General features: G+C 40.1%; 1 protein-coding gene across 1 annotated transcript; it reads left to right on the top strand.

The window, feature by feature from the left end:
• Positions 1-3,604: 3,604 nt before the first annotated feature.
• On the top strand, positions 3,605-8,342 carry bambia (BMP and activin membrane-bound inhibitor (Xenopus laevis) homolog a). The gene is made up of 3 exons (XM_036572510.1): positions 3,605-4,847; positions 6,575-6,856; positions 7,403-8,342. Exons 1-3 carry the CDS (start codon positions 4,772-4,774, stop codon positions 7,837-7,839), a joined length of 795 nt encoding a protein of 264 aa, XP_036428403.1. The 5' UTR covers positions 3,605-4,771; the 3' UTR covers positions 7,840-8,342.
• The last annotated feature ends 4,235 nt before the right edge of the window (positions 8,343-12,577 follow it).

Genomic DNA, 12,577 nt, shown 5'->3' with positions numbered 1-12,577 from the left:
TAATGTACACATTTCTGCTGTTCTGGGTGGCAGCCAAGATTAGTAAATCCTTTATCAGGCAATACCACTACAGTATATTAAAGGTCATTGCTTTGTTATTAATTATTCATAGTTAGGTCTACAGGTCAGAAGTGTTTACAGCCTAATTTTTGAAAAGACGCAATAGTTTAGACATTCTGTGTAAACTCTCTTAATAAGCCTAGTTCTACATCCTTTTAGCTCTCCACATGGTAGAGACAAGACTACTGTCTTCTCCCACTGCTCTAGTTATTCTAGTGGGGAAAAAGTATAAATGCCCACATTACAGTAGTAAGACAGTACACTCTTAAAAAGATGGTTCTTCGAGGGTTGGGTAAAGACAGTGGTTCTATATAAAAACACGAATGGAGAATGTGTTTTATATGGTTCTATGTGGTTCTGTTGTTACAAACTTGACATTGTAATAGGATAACCCTCTTTGGTTCTTCCATTTGCATGCTTAAAGTGTCCTTTACATGGTGAAATGGTTCTTGGAGAACATGTTCTATATGGTTCTATACAGAAAGTTCTTTTATTACAATGCCAAGTTTGTAACAATAGAAGAACCCTTTTGGTGCTACATAGAACCATGTAAGTCAAGAAGTTAGTAACTGGGCCATGATGTGAATTACAAGTTACTGCTAATCTGAGGTTACTAGGCATCTTTACAGATGTGTTAATATCTTTCATAGTATAAACAGATTTTTCCATTTTTGTGTTTAAAGGGGAAGCCATTTTATTTAATATCCAAAATAATCAATAAATCTACACATCTTCTGAGTTATATGTGTAATGATGAAGGTAAAATTGTGGTCAAGTTCACATCAAACCACTCTGAATGACTTTAATTACCTCTGATTGATTTAATTATACAGATATTTGAGCAAATCACTTGAACTCCCCTTTGAGATAGATGTGCTTTCCAGTCTTGTAAATTCCAACAAAAAGAAGATGCCAAAAAAGCACTTGTCATTCTCTTACTCTTCAGCTCTTTAAGTTTAATGTTTGACTGTAATTAGAATGTCTTACATTTCAATTAAGTGGTTTAAGTTTAAAGCTCATATAATTTGATCCAACTTTCTCATGCAGAAACACACTCTTATTTGGCACAGACCCTGCCACGTTTACGTCTGAGCACCTTCTTCCCGATCCACTCCCTTACACCTCTCTGTCTCATTCTCCCTATTTCTATCTCTCTCTTTTAAGGTGTGAAGAATGTGTAAACAGAGCCACAGGCTCGTTCACACCCCTCTCAAGCTCCCTCTTTCAACTTGATGATCCCCCCATCAAAAAAACCCAGGTACGTCTGCACACATTCACCTACCTTTTATTCTTTTCTTCTGTTAATCTTGTAGATCAGAAACTGTTCACACATATAAGTACTAGAAAAAGAAAACAGAAAATGAACCAAACAGGCTTTTCTACACCCAGCCTGACCCGTTTGTAAGGTATCACTCTTTCAGAAGGCTTTAGTATCAATGAGTAAGTGGCTCATATTGTTTGTTTGAAATTAGAGTAATCATAAGTTATAGTAATGCTGTGCTCTGCTCGAATATGATGCCCATTGTTCTTGTTGTAGGCCTATTTCACTGAATTGGACAGAGCAGAAATAACAGACTTCTCTATTCATTTGACAAATCATTAGTCACAAATCAGTAATGTTTACTGGTGCTGCCTTTCAAATTCATCTGTTTATTTACCAACCAGCTGTTTTTGATCCTGGCATTTACACTACATGTCCTTAAATTTGTCCAGAACTGCATACTCAGCCTTTCTTCTGAAATCAAGGGTATTAATGTGTATTTTTTCTCCTATTTTCTAACAGCTTCTACTCTGTGTGGGACATCTTTACACTAAATGACTTAACATTGCTGTGAGGACTTGACTGTATTCAGCCACAAAAGCATTAGTGAGAGTCAAGTACTGTTTTTTAGTTCTGGATCACAAATGCCACCCCAGCTCATCCCAAAGGTACTGGATGGTGTCCTGTCATTCCACAGTATGCAGTTCCACTGCTCCACAGTCCAATGCTGGGGGCTTTATACTGCTCTAGCTGAAGATTGGCATTGGATATGGTGATCTTAGGCTCCTTGGGCTTTCTATTAGGCTTCTGTAGTTAGAGGGGAGGTTTGTGTGTTCTTGGACATACAGTGTATTTACTATATAGTTCTTGATTACCCGAGAGCTCACAATTATGAACCATGCGTGCGGTTCTAGACTTGGACACTAGAGGACAGCACGCACTTAGCCTGCTCCATCAGAGCATCAGCACAGCACAGCCTTGGTAAACTCTTGATTAGCCAGTCTAATAAAAAATGCTTCTAATGAGCTAACTGTGCTCAAATCTTGACTTGTAAATATTATACGACCTATGTTACTTTCTAAATATCAGAAACTTCGCTAAAGGTAAAACAACTTTAGTCAATGAAATTATTTTTCCAACAGTTGGAAACTCGGGCGTTAGCAGCCTGCAGTGACAGGAGAAGTTAAAGAGGTAAAGACGGTTCTAGTATGTTATAATTTATGAAACAGGTCACCTGTTTTATTCTGACCTCTACTCCCTTTAGTCCACGTGGTTCACTGTGTTCATAACTTCATCCCTCTGGCGTCCTTGATGCGTCCTAAAACGTGTGAAGTCTAGGCTAGTCGTTAGGTGTGGGTAGAGTCTATAGCCGTTGGGTTCAGAGCCTGAAAAGACTGGCGCCTTAGTTAAATTACCAACAATTACTGCAATTGTCGTCGATCCAGTTATCTGTGCATGTATGTGTCCCTCCTTTCCCCCTCTGACCCTGAACCGATGGCCGTCTATCAGCAGGCAAAGGGCAACAAGGCCTGAGCGCCTCTCTGTCTGTGCCTGCCGCTTTAACAGCTGCTATCCACCAGCGGCTATCAGCAGCCACGACGATTATATCTTCACAGGCAGCATCTCACAAAGTTACTGTATTTGTCAGACTGGGCTGAAGTTTTTTATGAATTTGTTTAAAGAATTTGCGTTTTAGGTGCCACTTTATTGGCACAGCCTATAAAGATAGGAGACACAGACCTGTAGGTAGAGGGCCTTTCAGTCCACAAATGTACATTTTCACAAGAGTTCTAACCGAAAATTACACAGTACACACGAACACAACAGCTTGTTAGCCGGTGTTGGTATTATTTATTAATTAATTAATTTCTGAGATGTTTATATATATATATATATATATATATATATATATATATATATATATATATATATATATATATGTGTGTGTGTGTGTGTGTGTGTGTGTGTGTATAATGTGTGTCTTATAATAATATATAATGTGTGTATAATATCCTGTAGAAAACTATAACTAGTAATTTTCCGAATTTACTATTTAGTATTACTTTATATTTTATATATTATGTTTTTTAACATTAAACAAGCTCATTATTTCAACACGTATTACACCTGTACAGGTTGATAACAGTTAAATACCAGCTCTCTCCTGAACTTTGCTGTTCTTACTGGTTCTTACTGATATTCACCCTCAGTTTCAAACATTAGGCTAGTCCAGTCTGTCCTAACCGAATGATAAACATATGAACAGACTGCTGGGCTGTGGAGATATCGATCGGAGCTGTGTGTGTGTGTTTTGCATGGGATTGTCTTGGGGGTAATTGAGTGGCTCTGTCTGTGTGTCGTCTCTCTGGCGCCATGTGTCTCTTTGGATTGCTAATTTATCTAACCGCTTAGTCTCAGTCCCTACATCCGGTTTTCTGCGACCTTTCCAGACTTCAGTAGCCGGAGGAACAAATTTCTTGTAACTCCTGACCGTCATCATGTATTTTACGAGTGAGTGCCATTTAATCGACCATAAAGAATTGATTTACTTAACGTTACTAAAATTCTTTAACACATCAGCCGCGGTTTTCCAACAGGCTGACGGCTAACAGCTACATGCTAAACCAACGGCTGAGGTAACTACAAACTTCATCAGGATGTTAACCCTGTAATACACATTTCTGACCCGGTCATCACTTACAGATCATAAATTTTAATGTGGTGGTTAAAAAGTGTACTATAAGGCATTTATTTTAAAATTAATCCGCGGTCCCTTGAATTTCTCGGTTTTCTTTTTCTTTGATTTCCAATATGGTTCAAAAATAAAAGTTCTTATACGAACTTTATATGCAAATAAGGACGTCCAATGAGAGTTGAAAGGGGCGTGGCTAAGCGGAGTCCCATAACAGTGGCCTTACATCGTACTGCGTATGTAAATAAATCAACAACTTCGTCCAATGGGCGTCTCCGGGGGCGTGGCTTCGCGTAGCCCCATAAACTGTGGCCTTGCGCTTCTTGTGCTCGAGTGTCCAGAGCCGTAAGCGGTAGTGTGCGGGACACTGTCTAAATCTCAGCTCCTTTGGACTAAACCCAGCTCTTTTTCTTCCTTTTTAAGCTCGGTATTTCGAGTTCTTTTTTCCCGTCACGAATGTGTAAGTCGTTACGTGCAAGGACTGCTGTTTGTCGTCTTTAATTTTTTGCCGACTTTAATTTTTTATATCTCCGGAGTCTCCGCTACATCTGGGCTTTCCTCCGCTCGTCTATGGAGCCGGAGAGAGAGCTGGAGGACTGAGTTTCCAGTTGTTGTGTTTTTTGGACGCTATGTAGCCTGCGGATTTATGGGAATGCAGTGATGTGTATGAAACACATGTAGCAAGGACGTCTTCACCTCACACACATTTGGAGGGTCTTGCCACAGGCTTGAAGGACCACCGGGAAGAGTTGTCGTAAATGGATCGCCATTCCAGCTTGGTTTCGCTTTGGTTTCAGCTGGAGCTGTGTGCAATGGCCGTTCTCCTCACTAAAGGTACAGCAAAACTGCTCTCTTACACCTAAAACTCACCAGCCTGCTCATCCAGTAGAATAAAGAGTTACAGCTTGGGTACACAAACGTGAAAATGGGGTCAAACTTCACGTTGGAGGAAAAGCAGTGCAGTGCACGTAGACTTGTGGGCTGAAAAACAGAACAGAAAAAGCCTATCAGGCTGAACAGGCTGAAAACATCCATGTCTAAAGTGAATCTTGCAATCCAGTTCCATTATTTTCTGTTTTCAGGCAGCAGGAGACTCTTCATTTTCTCTCATTTTATTAGATTAGTGTGCCTGCTGGGAGGAAAAGAGCAGGCTGACCTCCAACTGCTAGAGGCTCACAGTTCCTCCTTCTGCAGTTCCCACATTTTTCTATATTTATAAGTGTATTAACAAGTTTGAGGAGAAGTGCAAAGGCCATGGCTTGATTTAATGGCTTTCTGTGGGGAAAGGAAAAATGATGAGCTTAGATTACCCTGTGTGATGTTTAGTATATCCTAACATAATAAGAAATAGACAAGCTCGATTTTACAGGAGCAAACAGTTGTGAAAAGTGTTCTGATAAATTAAGGCTCAGTGCTTTAATATGTTCTCAAATTGCCAATATTTCTCTCTACTCTGGCTGCTTCACTCCTGTAGCTCTTTGTAAGTAGTTCACATTAATAAGAGGACAGGGAGCTCAAAAACACTTTCCAACACCACAGGAAGGCTGTATGTCTGTGTCCTGGTGTGTTCTTTGCCTTTTTTCGCAGAAGCAGTGGTGTTCGCACATTAGAAAGTTTAGGGAGGCCACGGGGTGAAATTGTAGTTCTACTCTACATGTGGATGCAGGAAGTCTGTAAAAGATTACTGAATTTCTACATCCTTTTAACTTTTGAACAGGCTGGGGTTGCTCTTTTATCTGAATTTTCATGTATTTTTGCACATTCTTAGCATTAAAGCTTATTATTCCTGTTCTACACCTAGCCGTTCTCAACACAAGCGAGCTTGCGTGCAAACGTCTGAGTACCCCCCTCCCTTTATGAGTTTCCATTTGAGTTGAAAGAAATTGACTTTGGCAAACAAACCACTGATTATAAGCTACAAAATTCAAGTTTTATAGTATAAACTGAAAGGGTCTCTTTGCACAGAAAGCTCCTCAAAGCCTTGGCACAGACAACATATCGGAAATTAGGCTTAATTTTAAAATATCATCTTTTTGTTTGGGTTCTACACACAGTAACCTACTCACTCGGAAATGTGTAGATTTGATAGCTGATGAATTTCTTATAGCAGAGTCACTTTAGTATAGTTATTGTACTTGAATTCTTGAGAAATGGATGCTTCTCGTTCAAGCAATAAAAAGTAGACAAATGCCGTGTCACTTTAGAGCCTGTGGAACAACCTGCCATGTGGTTTACAACATTGCATTAGCTGATTCTGTAGTGAAATACACAAATTCACCATTTGTGGTTTTGACAGTCGCTTTTCCTGGAGCACAGAGTGGCTGAAGTAACTGTTTTTGAACCTTGGCCCATTCAGTTAAAGCAATAACAGATGAAGATTCAGGGGAACTTTTCTTTTTCTCACAACCAATTCAGTAGTATTTGTGAGGATGTTCAGATACATGTATATGGGGCTGTTTATTATCCATGTTTGTTTGTCGTTAAGTTTGGATTTAACATGCTGTTTTATGTCAGGTGTCACTGAGTAGCCCTAATTTATGTAAATCATTTGTCATTCACAGGAGAGATCAGGTGCTATTGCGATGCGCCGCACTGCGTTGCCACAGGATACATGTGCAAGTCGGAGCTTAATGCTTGTTTCACCAAGCTACTGGACCCACTTAATTCAAACTCCCCGTTAACACACGGGTGTCTAGACCCGCTATTAAACTCAGTGGATGTGTGCACCAAGAAGAACATGGACGTTTTAAATGGAGGCTCATCTCCCATTGAGTGCTGTCATGATGATATGTGCAACTATCGGGGACTACACGACATTGCGCACACTCGAAGCGACTCTACAGGTAAGAAAATTGTCTAGTTTCATTGTTCAAAGTCGCTTATTAAATTCTGCGTCCACTGACATAAAGGTTTGTGGAGGGGCATTAGAATTCAGTACTGTAAAGGTAGTGCTTGTTGTTGTCCTTAAAATTATGGTTATTTCAGTTTAGGCCACATTGTAATAGCACCATACTTTGTGATGGCTTATTATACACAAACACATCTTTTACAGCTCCCATATCTTCAGGCTGCTGTCTGATATTTAATGGGTTCCAGTGCACAGTGAGCATGCGGGCAGTAGGCAATGTACCTTTGAGCGCTTGGATACAGATCACATACTTTTTATTGCATGTGGATCATGTAATTTTCCCACTGTGCTGGAATGTGCCTCTCAGAGTATCCTTTAACCAAGAACACTGTAGTCCTACTAATAAAAGCAGCGTTTATGAAAAACTGGACGTTGTAGACATTAGATGATTAAAACTTTGCATTTTTACACTGCTACATTGCCTACACTTCTATTCCATGTAAGTTCTTATCGATAATGACTGCTCTCTTTCATCTTTCAGACCGATACCAGTCAGACAGCTCCAACCAGAACTTGATCACGCGGGTTCAGGAGTTAGCCTCGGCGAAAGAGGTTTGGTTCCGAGCGGCAGTGATTGCCGTGCCCATTGCTGGAGGCCTCATCCTGGTGCTGCTGATCATGCTGGCGCTCCGGATGCTGCGCAGCGAGAACAAGCGACTGCGAGCCCAGAGGCAGCAGATGCTCTCCCGTCTACATTACAGCTTCCACGGGCACCACCATGCCAAAAAGGGCCATGTGGCTAAGCTGGACCTGGAGTGCATGGTCCCCGTGACAGGACACGAGAACTGTTGCTTGGGCTGCGATAAGCTGCGGCAGGCCGAGCTGAGTCTGGCGGGGGGTGGCGGAGGGGGTGAGCGCTTTCTCTCGCTCGTGCACTGGGGGATGTACACGGGCCACGGCAAACTGGAGTTTGTATGACTACTTCTCTGTGCCTCCAATGTTGCAGTTGGACTCTTAAGGGGGAGGCTGAGGACACTGTTTATGCTTGAACTGCATAGCGTTTGTTGTACTGTTATTATTATTATTATTATTATTTGCATTTGTAATTTTATTGTTTTCTTCCCCTTGTACATGGAGCGAGACATTGAAAGGACGCATGTGCTGTTTCTTTTTTCCCCTCGATGAAGCACTTTACTTGAATTAGAACTTGAGAGGGCGGAGTTGTTGACAATTAAGCCCCGTCCCTCTCCAAGCCGCATCCTGTGGATCCTGGACTGACACTGAAGACTGAAGGATTCGTAATGTCCGTCTTATTTGCACATTTGTATAAAAATGATGAGATGAAAATACTTTTTTGTGTGTTTTAAAAAACAAGCTGATTTAGAAGAATTTCACTGACACCAGGGTACAAATATGGACGTTTTTTTATTTCAGTCATCTTCTATAAATAAAGGACTCAGTGTTGACTGTAAAAGTTTAAATGTGCCTGGCTGCAATTTTATTTCTTCTATTTATCGGGCTCTGTGTGTTTTATGCTTGGTGTGCACGTGTGTGCGTGTGTGCTCTGAATTTCTTTCGGTAGCACGCGTAGGGAAGTTAACACAGGGGCCTTGTTCAGAAGTAGTGCTTCCACTGGACTGCGTCATTTCTGAAGTCCCTCCAAAGGGGACACATTACATCTCTCTTTCGCTCTCTCTTGCTCTCTAACTTGCACTCTGGGGATTAATGCTGGAGGTAGAGTGAGTATTTATTTAGTGTGTGAGGGAATGGCAGTAAGCTGTGAGCTCTGAGCCCTTGGCTCGCACTCAACCAGCACAGAAACATGCCTGTATTCACTCAGCCTGGAGATTTCAGCTCACTACAGAACTGCTCCGGGAGCTGTGATATTTTCACAGTAAGTCAATACAGTGTCTCGGTAACTGTACTTGCTCACTGATCTGCAAACGAGAGCTTTCAACTTGACCTAAAGCGTTGGCTCACATTCCGTTGTGAATTAGTTTGCTGTGGGGATGCGTGTAGTAAAGGGCTCAGTATGTTGTCACTAAAACCAAGTGATCTGAAGGCTAAGTGAAGGCTGAAGTCATTTAAGCGTAACCATCATCAATGGCAGTACTGATCAGCTGTGCGAAGTATAGAGTATAGTTTTTATTGTTAGTGCAGTAAATAAAAAATGACTGTTACTTCACTATGAAATGTGTTTGATTAAGTCTTCATAACTAGGTACAATATGCAAAACTGACTGCACAACTGAATAATCATGTTATAATAACATGGTAATGACACATGAATTAGATGATGGAAATTTCTGAAGCACTGGCCTGCATCAATAGAAGGATATTTGTAATGAATACACAGCTGTCTGCAAAACAAAAGTTTCGGCGCCCCTGGTCAAATGACGTTTTGTTGATTTTCTAAGTGAAAACAAACACACATCCTCTACAGAGAACACGGTTCTGCACATTCTAATGCACAGTTGCTGTTTATTTGCTGAATTTAACATTTGGAAGGGAATAAAATATAAAATGTGGTTCAACAGTTATGATACATTTAATATGTTGTTTTGTTTTTTTCAACATCTTAAATTCAGCAACTAAATAACAAATTGTGCTCTACAATTTGCAAAAAATGCCATATTCAGTTGAGGTTTGTTTACTGTAGAGGATTTGAACATCAACAAAACATTTCTTTGTCCACCAGCACAGTTAGATAGTGTTGAAAACAATGACATTACCATTTTCCAAAGCTTTCATTCATGGGTCAAGATGTTAGGCTTTTTCTTAATGTTTTGAAATATTACAGCACACCAAGCCACATTTTCAAGCTCTCACTGATACATTTAGAGCAGCCTGGTCTGTATATTATGGCCAGTGCCAAATCCTGTTCAGATCCTGTGAGCTGCTTCACCAGACAGAGTTTAAACCTTCCTTTCAGCGAAGAATCCTCACTGACAGTGTAATTTAGTTCAACACTAGAGTTAATCTGTTTCCTAAATGCTTGGTCAGTCCCAGCTCACGCTCTCTGCTTCCCCCCGTCTCAGGTGACCTTGCTGCGAGTCAGGACCCCTGGAAGACGCCATTAGCAGGCCATCCACTTAAGAGCCGCTAGCATTAGTGAGTATAGCCTCCCTCAGGACTATTAGTGCTCAGCTAATGATAACAAAAACCTGAGAGTTTGGACAAGCTAATGCTCTGATTGTGTTCTCCACTCGGTTCTGCCCGGGCCATCACCTGCTTCAACGGCCCATGTGTGTTTAAAAAAAAAAAAAAGATGCACACAAATGCTTTTAGTGACTCTCTCTTTCAAGCACGTCTGCCTTTTGTATCCTGATGAGCTTATTTTAATGTCTTGTTCTGTTTATGTAGACAAAGGTGTTCATGTTGCCTGGCAATTTCATATTGCTGAAAATTAGATATTAAGGTTAGAGGTTTTATTCTTTTTTTTTATTTAATTTTTTAACGTAATTTAAAAACACTGTCTTTTTCATTGTGTGAACAGTGTTCAGAATGACTTCTTATGATCTTAAACTTCTTCAAATCTTCTTACATTTACATGTATTGAAGTAGGGATTTTTTGTTTTCTCCTGTTAAGTTACCCTTTTGGAGAAATGAGTTGATATTACGACAGCATTGCCATGACTTAGGGGCATTTAGGTCACGCTGTGTACTGAATTTCAGGTTGATAATATTATAAAAATGACCTAAACCAATTTCCATTATAGGACAGTTGTACTGAGTAAGACAGTGTCTTAAACTTCCCTGCAAAAACCAGCAATGGACTTCACTGACCACATGAATTGGAGGTAAGAACATGAACGGCATGTATTTGACGTAAATAGAACACAACAGTAGAATTATTATGAGTATTGCTCTAATGGTTGATTTAAAATGTTATATACATTTTCTAATATATATGAGGGGTTGTGGCCATAACATTTGGAAGACCACATCCTGTATTATATATTAATATAAAGTTCTCAGAAAACACAAAAACACCGTCAGCTTCAAAATGAGGTTCATGGCTGTGCTGCGTGGACTTGCTCTCTCTGATGGTGTGTGTAAGGAGCAGTGTGTGCACTATTTGCATTGCTCATTAACTGTGCTGCTGGCCCACCAGACTGCCTGCATTGACATGCAAATTAAACAGGGGCACCGGCTGAGGCTCCTACAAAAGCTCAATTTGTTTTGATGTGACTTCAAACTGCCCTCTTTCTAATTCAGCAGTCAAGTTTTATTGAGTCAGTGTGTGTCTCTCTGTCGCTCCCTCTTTCCTCTCATCCTCCTGCAGGCCTCTCACTCCTGCTCTGGACAGATACATACAGTTAGCATAAAGCCGCTCACATTCTCAAGGGTTATACAAGCATGACGGAAAACAGATTAAATGGAAGATTCGGTTTTATACTGAACTGCGGAAATCTCACTGGTTCACTAGACATAAAGTCTCCATACGTATGTATGGGTTATTCTCACGAAGATGACAAATACTGGGAACCAACTTGAAAAAATTTAAATGACCAAAATGTAATGTTTTCTTTTGGATATACATGAACGGTGATGCCTGGTTGAGTAATATAAAATAAAACTCAATTATTTAATTGATTTTAAATTGATTTGTAGTAACATTTTCCAGATTAATGTGCCCAAATTCTCATTACCACAGTAAGGTGTGAATATAAATCTGTTTTTTCTCAGCTTTTCTTGTTATAATTTGTATACTCTTGTCTGACTAAGTACTTTAAAGCTAGTTATTAAAACATATACTTTGCAAAATATAATATTTTGTGATTTTATTCAGGTACTGCAACACATTGACAGTCATTGAGGTTTTTCTTTTGTTCTTTTTGTTCGCTTTCCAAGTGTTTACAAGGAACACATTAAAGTGTAGAGATTCTATATTACATGAAATGTATTTGTCTGTGTGATGATAATCACAACAGTTTGAGGCTGTTTCATGATACTGACTGATCTTTTTTGAAACCTTTCTTTCCCTCTTGCTGTTGTAGTCAAGAGTGCAAAATTCACTGCCAGTACTTTTTTAGGAACAGTTTTGCTGACAAAGTGTTTTTAAAAAACATTACATGTAATTTATCAAGCACTACAACACTTACACACACACTCTCACTCTCTGAATCACTAACAGTTCTTAATGCTTTCTTCAAGAGGAGGATGTAGGACTGAGCATTTAATCATCTGTTGTCTTTCAAGACATAAATTGCTCTCTAATGTCAATATTTACATACAAAGTTGTTCAAGTGACTCCTCTTTAATATGCTGTGCTGTTCTCTCCTGGACAGAGATCCAACCATTTTGGCTAAACCACAGCCATCCGCTGACCTCGACTTGCCTCTGGCCCACTTGGCATTGTTTACGTTTTTCAAAACTAAAACATGCATTTAAAGGTAGCTTTCCACTTTAATTTCGGCAAATCCTAACAAATCTCATCCCTGGCCCAGACGATTATTTATTGGTTTTGCTAATGAAATAAACCCGGGCACTCCCAACAAACAAACACAATCCATCATTCCACAACAGCTATTTACATGGAACGCCCAAAGTAGAACACCAAGGGAACCCGTAGGCTTGGAAACTCGAGTGACGGCCTCCTGACAAGTGTCCATTTAATGGACAGCGTAAGTAAATATTTGCCTGAGTGGAAGAGACAAGTCAAGCAATGCGCTTTGAAGACAGCAAAACACCAACCGGAACCATGTCCTCACGGC

This window comes from Colossoma macropomum, unplaced genomic scaffold (assembly GCF_904425465.1).
Source record: "Colossoma macropomum unplaced genomic scaffold, Colossoma_macropomum, whole genome shotgun sequence".
NCBI lineage: Eukaryota > Metazoa > Chordata > Actinopteri > Characiformes > Serrasalmidae > Colossoma > Colossoma macropomum.
This window is presented reverse-complemented; position numbering and strand designations above follow the sequence as displayed.